At 26.2% G+C, this 8746-nt stretch overlaps 2 protein-coding genes across 2 annotated transcripts; both read right to left on the reverse strand.

The window, feature by feature from the left end:
* Positions 1-2736: 2736 nt before the first annotated feature.
* Phum_PHUM278650 (uncharacterized protein) lies at positions 2737-6063 on the reverse strand (the record flags this gene model as incomplete). Its single annotated transcript, XM_002426768.1, has 5 exons — positions 2737-2891; positions 3087-3452; positions 4652-4755; positions 5613-5934; positions 6012-6063. 5 exons carry the CDS (start codon positions 6061-6063, stop codon positions 2737-2739), a joined length of 999 nt encoding a protein of 332 aa, XP_002426813.1.
* A 1581-nt stretch (positions 6064-7644) lies between these two features.
* On the reverse strand, positions 7645-8695 carry Phum_PHUM278660 (class A rhodopsin-like G-protein coupled receptor GPRnna10, putative; the record flags this gene model as incomplete). Its single annotated transcript, XM_002426769.1, has 2 exons — positions 7645-8214; positions 8627-8695. 2 exons carry the CDS (start codon positions 8693-8695, stop codon positions 7645-7647), a joined length of 639 nt encoding a protein of 212 aa, XP_002426814.1.
* Between the last annotated feature and the right edge of the window lie 51 nt (positions 8696-8746).

The following is an 8746-nucleotide window of genomic DNA, read 5'->3' on the forward strand; positions in this document are numbered from 1 at the left end:
TTGTGATCCTATTATTTTTATTTATTATTATTATTATTATTATTATTATTATTATTATTATTATTATTATTATTATTATTAACCTTTAGAATTTTATTATTATTATTATTAACTATTAATTTATCGCATCGTAATTTGTAAAAAAAAAATTTTTTTTTTTTATTGGTTTTGTATGTAACTCGATGAATGTGATTTTTTAATGAGAAAATTATTATTATTATTATTAATTTTCACCACGAATGATTTATTATTATTATTAATTAAATTTAAAAAATATAATAATAATTATGTGATTGTTATTAATGATGATTCACAATAGAAAAAAATATATTTTTTATAGAAAATTTTTAAACCGTTTAATCAATCGTTTATTTATTTATTTATTTATTAATCTATTAATCTATTATTATTATTGTTATTATTATTATTATTAATAAACATATTAAAAAAAAAACACGGATATCACTTTAAACACACTTTTCACTGTTAAACGTTAAGTTTTAATAAAAGTTGTTGTTTCGTTATTTGTTTCGTTTTTCACTTTATCACGGGACTGGCTCATTCTAAAAATAAAAAAAGATAATAAAATTATTATTATTATTATTATTATTATTTGATGCCACGTGGATGTCAACGTTAAAACATATTTAAAATTAATTGAATGAATGAGGGAATGAGGGAATGAATGAATGATATTGGACTTACTTTTTTTTAAGACGATATATTACAAATACAATAGCAACATTTCCGATAAATAAAGCCAGCATTATGATCGTTGGCAAAATACTGTCTAAAAAAAAAAAAAAAAAAAAAACAAAAAAACGAAAATTTCATCCAAGGGTCAAAAGTCAAAGGTTATAGTTCATTTTATAAATAAATTTTATAAATAAATTGAAAAAATCTTACCTTTAACAACATCTACTGATTCCATGTTAATTTTTGCTTCGACCGTTACCTCCATATTATCGTTAATTGTATCATTTAATGATAAATAAATTCCTTCTTCGTTTAATTTGGCTAAACCTAACACGTCAAACATATTGTTATTATTATTATTATTATTATTATTATGATATTGACCAAAGAGAGAAAGAGAGAGGAAAAAAAGCAGAAGGAGAGTTAAGAGAAAAAGAGAGAAAGAGAGAGAATGAGAAAACTACTCGATTTGCAAACTGCGTACGTTATCTACATGCTTCGTATTGATAACGGATACTTTTTTTTTTTATATATACATAAAAAAAAAAAAAACAACAACAACAACAACAACAAGGAATTTATCTAAAACAAACAATGAAAACGAAGGAAGGAAACGAATAAACTTTAAAAAATAAACAAACAAACAAACAAATTTTTTTTTTTTTAAAATTTTTTTTGTTTTTTTTTTTTTTCGAATTTCGAAAAAGGCGGGAAAATTTTTCGAAAGTGAAGAAAGGATTCCAACCTTTTTTTTTTTTAAACAATAATAAAAAAAAAAACAACCGAACAAACGAACATACAAACAAACAAACAAATTTTTTAAATTTTTTTTCATACGTGACAGGATGTAACCCGTTGTGTAAAAAATTGAAAAAAATTACGTCGTTTACATCATTTTCTTTTTTTTTTTAACTGCTCCCCATCTCCCCGACCTCGACCCCCATTTTTTCATTTCAGAACTTACCGAAGACCTAATTAAATAATAATAATAATAATAAATCACGTCATATTTTTTAAACGAATTTTTTAAAATCGATAATAATTAAAAAAGAGAGGAAAAAAAATTCACTTAACCTACATTAAAATGTTTTTAAAAAAATTATCATTATCATTATCATTATCATCATCATCATCATTATTATTATTTTCCCTTCGACGTAATTTTTTGTAAAAAAAAAAAAAAAGTAATAATAATAATAATAATAAAAATAATAAAAAATGAATGAATAACCTTCGCACAAAAAAAAACGTTACGAAATACGTTTCTTTAATACGAACGTGCGTGCACGTGCGCGCGTACTCTGTCTCTCTCTCTGTCTCACGTGTATGTGTTTTTACACGTTGATTTTATGTTATTATTTTTCCGAAACGAACAAAATTTCACAGAAAAAAAAAAAAAGAAAAAAAAATGTCGAACCGAATCGTACACACATAAACGCACAAGAATTAGTTTTCGATTTACTACGCGTAAAATATCCGATGACGAATATTCTCTCTCTCTCTCTCTCTCTCTCTCTCTCTCTCTCTATAAATCCTCGTTCACACTCGTTCGTTCTTTCGTTCGTTCGTTCGATTGATGACAATAATAATAATAATAATAATAAATCACGAGTGTTCGTATTAAAAAAAAAATAAAATTCATAAAATATCATTTCAATAAATTTATTTATGTATATATATAAATTACGTACCGCTCATGATTAATTAATGATGATGATGATTAATTAATTAATTATACTTTAAAACGTTCCATTCGTAATAAAAACAAATGAGAGAGAGAGAGAGAGAGAGAGAGAGAAAACAAAAACACTCAAACACCCTCACAACGTGTTGTTAAAACAACGACTAAAAAAAAAAAAAACTAACCGCATGACAAAAAAAAAAAGGTGTTAAATGTAAGAAAACGTAGCAGAAGACAAAAAAAAAAAAAAAAAAAAAGTCGTTGTTGTGTACGTGCAAAAGGCGTTCTTTATTAATTACGTTCGTTAACGACCATTTTGTTTTTTTTTTTTTTTTTTTTTTTTTGCTCCCGTTCACAATTTACTCACTGACGCAATCCAGAATTCGTCCGTTCCAATAATTTTCATTTTGACATTGTAATATTTTATCTCTTGATAACGTGTCAGGAAAAACAAAACCGTGGCAGCATTTAAAATGTACAAACGATTCGTTTCTTTCGTATAAATAACCGTCTTCTGGTTTTTTTAATGACGGACATCCAACGGCTGAAAAAATTTTTTATTTTTAAAAAACCGTGGCATTAAATTAATTCACAAGGGAGGGAGGAGGGGAGGGAAAAGGGGGGGGAATTTTTTCCGGTACGAATGATTCGATTTGGCGGATTTGATCCTTCACCTGTTTTTATAAATAATTATTATTATCGAGTTTACCTTTGTAATGAAATAAAATTCCACGTTTTGGAAAAAGATTTTTCGATTGTGTGACAAATGACACGTTCAATGACGAACCGGATGATAAAACGACGACGTTTTCAAACGAATCACCGCAAGCCGTTAAAAGATTCAAACCATTTTCCGAAACTATTATTTTATCCAAGCAATCCATTTCGTGGGGAGCAACGTTTCTTATTGACACGTCTAAAAAAGTTATTTTTATCCTTTGCAACGGCGATGATTTTAACATCCATTTACAATTTGTTTCACCGACGTAATAACTCGGATAACCTGGAGTCCTTGCAAAACCTTCTTCTTCTGACACGTTCAAATACGTATCGCATGTTTTTTTCATTATCGTATCTGAAATTGACACGAAAAAAAAAAATCGAAATGTAAAAAACAAAAAAACTTTTAAGATTACGTAAGAGATTTTCAAATGGGTGAAAAGGTCGCTCGCGTAAACCCCAAAGGCAAAACCCTTTTTTTATTATTATTATTATTATTATGAAAATCCTTTTTTTTTTTTTTTTAATAAGAAAGGGGGGTGAATTTTTACATGAGCACACAATGAACACGTGACCGTGGATATATTTTATTTATAAATTGAAATTCGTTTCTTTTTCTACTTCTCCAAAGAACGTTTTTCGTTTTGTTTTGTTAAAGTCACGATTCTGAACAAATTTATGAGAAAATAAATTATTATTATTATTATTATTATCATTTCATGGACAAAAATTTATTCGAAATTTCCATGTGGAAAAATCGATTCCAAAAATTTTCACATAATCTATATAAAAAGTTTTTTGGCGATGATGATACGAAAGTCATACCATAACGAAAGACGTAGGGTAAGGGGGAGGGGTGGGAAGACATAAGACAATGGAAAACTGTGTTATCGGGTCAGTAGGGAAAAGAAAAAGGGGGAGAAAACCGGAGAAGAAGAACGAATAATAATTTCATTATTATTCACCCGAAGACTTTTAGAGAAAAAAAATGGGGTCGATATTTGACGGCCATTTGCAATTAATAAAGTCGTTTCGGGTGAAAACAGGAGCAGATGGCAGCTGACGACTGACTATAAGAAGAATGGAGAATGACTAAAAGGAATTAATGAAAATCATTTTTAAACGAGGGAAAATTTTTGGGGGAAAACAATAAAAAAAAAAAAATTTTTTTTTTTTGTCAACTATCAAACACACACACGCGTTCGGAACAAAGCGAACGGATCGATCGATCGATCGATAAATCGATAAATCAAATAAATCATTTTTTTATTTTTACAATGGCGACGAAAATGAAATTTTATTTACGTGAAATCCCTTTTACGAAAAGGTTTGACGTCATCATGACATGTAAATGACGTCATCATCATCATCGTTATTATTATTATTTATTAAGTTATGAAAAATTTTAAATGACGGGAGTTATGAAAATTATATAAAAAAAATTTTTATTATTGTAAATACGGACTCAAAAAACGAAAAAAGTTTTAAACAATAATAATAATAATAATGATGATGATGATGATAATAATTTAACGGTTTATTAGTTTTACTCACCTGGAACGCAAGCGTAACGAATATAAACACCACCTGGACCAATTTTTTTAGATTCTTCATAATCTTCATCGAAAACAAAAGTGCAATAGTTAACTCCAGAACATCTGAAACATGGAAAAAAAAAGTGCTGACAACGTAACAAAAGTTAAAAAAAAAGGTATTAAAAAATTCCAGTAAACGAGAGTTTTGGGAACGTTACAAAAATAAAAAATAAAAAAAAAAATTTAATCCTGGAGAATTAAAAAAAAAAAATAAAAAAAGGTTAAACTTTGTTTAACGAAAATTTATTTTTATTTTATTTTATTTTATTTTTCCAGAAAAAAAAACGGAAGTGGAGATAAAATCCTTCGGGAAATTAAACGTGGATGCTTTCGGTTTTTTTTCACGTGTGAAAAAAAAAAAAAATTTTTTTTCAAGACTTTAAATCTTTTCTCCTTTTTTTCTCCAAAAAAAAAAAAAAAAATTTGTTTTTTTATTTTAAAGAATAAATTCCCCAAAGGAAATAAAAACAAATTTAAATAAACAAAATAAAAATTCTGGAGAAAAGAAAAAAAAACCGTCTGGAAAATTCCAAAAAAAAAAACAAAAAAAAATTTCTCCAGTTGTTACGTTGTAAATTTAATAAAAAAAAAACAAAAAGTTTTTACTAAAAAATTTAAAATACGTTTTCCAAAAAGTCGATTAGTTTCCCCCCCACCCACGTCCCCTTCTATCCCCCCATCACCCTTCCACCCCCCGTCACCCCCACTCCAGCTGTTAAAATTCTTATCAGATTTCCTTTTATCAAAAATATTTAAAAAAAAAAATTTAACGTATAAAATATCGATCGTGTTATTAAAAACAAATGTCGTTCGATTTTTTTCCAGCCAAATTTCCAGCCAAATTTTTCGTCGCCATGCAAACGTTTTATAAAGCTCTCCATAAACAAAACAAACAAACAAACAAACAAACAACAACTCACCTTTTAGTAATCAAATGTTTAAATTTAATTTCTTCAAAATTATTATTATTATTATTATAATCGTTTGTTTCGTTTTCGAATCCAATTATTATTTTATCATTATCATTATCATAATTATTATCATTAATGATTTTTTCCTTATCCGAACAACAAGTTTTACAATTTCTTATCGATCTCCTGGAATTTTTACATGGGATATTATGGATTTTAAAAAAATTTTCATCATTTGAAAAAATCCCATCGAATATAACGATTGTTTTCCTTACGGAATTACAATTTAAACGAAATTTCGTATTTTCGCATCCGTATTCTTCTGTCACGTCTGGAAAAAAAAATATACGTTAAATTATTATTATTATTATCGGTACGGTTAAAAAAAAAAAAAATGGAAAAACTCACCGTAATAACCGTTTGATATGAATTTTTCCAAAAGTAAAATCGTCATAACCATGTAAACAAAAATATCACGCATAATTTACAAATGTCGTACATTGTATAAAAAAAAAAAATTTAATTTTTTCGTATTAAAAATCACGCTAAAAAGGGGTGGTGGTGGTGGTAGGAGGGGGTAAAACAAATAAGGGTAGTAACAAACAAACGAACAAATTAATAATGATATTATTACGATTTTTTCCCTAGGAAATTTCACGTGAAAACATTCATTTAAATGATATTATCATATATTGCGGTGAAACGTTCCAGTAAAACACTCATGGCTCACTGGATAATTCCATGAGAAGAAAAATACAAAAAAAAAAAAAAATTTTCATTTTTATTATTTTGTACCGTGAAAAAGCAAAACAAATTGCATGAACGTCATCTTTTGAAATTTTTTAATAACTTTTTTATCGGTTTAGTTTAATAAATATCCGATAGAATGCTCTTTTGCTCGTTTTTAAATTAAATAAAAACTTTTGAAAATTTTTATTTTTTTGTAAATATTTATAATTTCGTAATAAAAGATGGCGAAAAATAATAATAATAATAATTAATAGGAAATATTATCAAAGGAAAAATGAAAAATAATTATCAAATAGAAAAAACAATAATAAATATATATATATATATATAATGAATTTTTTAAAAATAAATGTTAACGAATTAAATATTTAAGTACGTAAAATTAAATATATAAAATTTTCTTTAATAATAAATGAAATAAGTCTTGACAATTTTTAACGTTTATTTTTAATTAATTTTATTAAAAAATAAACGTTATAAAAAAAACACACCTTAACGAATTGTTCGAAATAAATATATATTTAATAAATATATTTCATTTGATAACTTTTTATACGCGAACACCGGGGAAAAAAATTCAATCCGCAGTAATTTTTCTAGAATATTCTCAAATTTAAAATAATTTTTTTTTTTATTTGCGTGTCAAATTTCCAAAATAAAAAGAAAATTTTTTTTTTTTTAAATTCGGTTGGCGTGAGTGACGATTAGTTACAAAAAACGTCACTTGAGTCGCTGTTGTCAGTACGTTCGAAATTTTCAAAAAAATTGTTCGTTAAAAATTTTCTTTCTTTCTTTTTTTTAAAGTCTTTTTAAAAAGTTTTTTTTGTAGTTTTGTGTGTAAAATTTATAGTTTATACGTTTATAAAAAGATAAAATTTCACCGGGAGATTTACTTCAGATAAAAGTAAAAAATAATTCAAAACTTGTATTAAGAAATATTTTCGATTATGTAACGACTCGAAAATAACCGTTGGAAAAAATGAAAAAAAGATTTTAAACGGTTTTTTTAAAATCTTTTATATATTTTGTAAATAGTTTAGTGATGGATAAAATAAAACAAAAAAAAAGTGTCGTGAATGAAAATATAATCGCGAGTGTTAATAAAATAATAATAATTGTTTTTTTCGTATAACATCAACGTAAAGGAATAACCGTTATTTTCCGCCATTTTTAATTATTTATCACATTCGTCGAAATCTTCAGAACTCAATTCTTGTATTTTCATTGTGATCGTTCCTTGCGAACAAGAACTATTCGATGGATAATATTTATCGGATTTAAATATTATTTGTCATCCATTATTCGATATGCTTCTCGTAACGGATCTGTGTGATTTTTGACGAAAAGATATTTGTTTCGAATGATATTTACTTTTACTCCAGGTACACGTAAATAATTCTCTTATGCTTTTTTGAAAATTTTTCGATAAGAAAGCATAGAGCAAAGGATTTATCAAGGAATTACAGTAAGTACATAAAAATGTTATAGGAGTGAATAGAGAACTGAATGAGGATGTTCCATCGTATTGCGTAGACCAATATTGCCACATTTTTCTCGCGTGAAATGGCAAATTGCAAATGGCGAACGCTAATACGACCATTGTTAACATTCTTATAACTCTCCTTCGTGCTTTCAATATGTTTTTACTTGATCTATAATGGGAATTTTTTTTCACATTTCTTCCCGGATTATATTGATAAACTTGATGATAATGCGGTGAGTGATTTATTCTTTCTCCCGTCGTTGTTTGCCTCCTCATTGAATAATTTATATTTTTTCTATCGAAACTATATGACGTTGTATTATTTGACGATATAGAATTCCTGCTATCCGTTATGGGTTCCTTTCTTCTATTTTTCTTCTGTACGAACGCAAATAAGAATAAAACAATAATTTTAAATTACGCGATGATGTCGTATCGACAAACAATCTCCTGCCACGTCTATATATATATATATATATATATATATATATATATATATATATATAAATAATTCTTTCGAACGTATTCGAAAAAAAAAAAAAATTTTCGATTTCGAAAGAATCTCCTTCGAATTTTATTTTCCGATATGAAATCTCAAAATACTTTTCGTCAATTTCGAATTAATTTTAACGAGTAATCAAATGACGGAAAATTTTTTTTTAAAATTTTCTTTTTATTATTATTATTATTAATTATTTTTTCGAGTCGCACATTTTTTTTTTTTATTTATTTATCGGGAATGATTGTACGGGTTTAAAAAAAAAAATAATAATAATAATGATTAACTTACGTAATTGGTTGAATAATTCAATTCGGAATTCCAAAGTCTCACTGCAATGACGGAATATAAAACCGTCATGACGGCCAACGGTGTTAAATAAAGTAATATAAAATTAATTATGTCGAAAAC

The sequence above is a fragment of the Pediculus humanus genome, genomic scaffold, assembly GCF_000006295.1.
Source record: "Pediculus humanus corporis 1103172107659 genomic scaffold, whole genome shotgun sequence".
Classification (NCBI taxonomy): Eukaryota; Metazoa; Arthropoda; class Insecta; order Psocodea; family Pediculidae; genus Pediculus; species Pediculus humanus.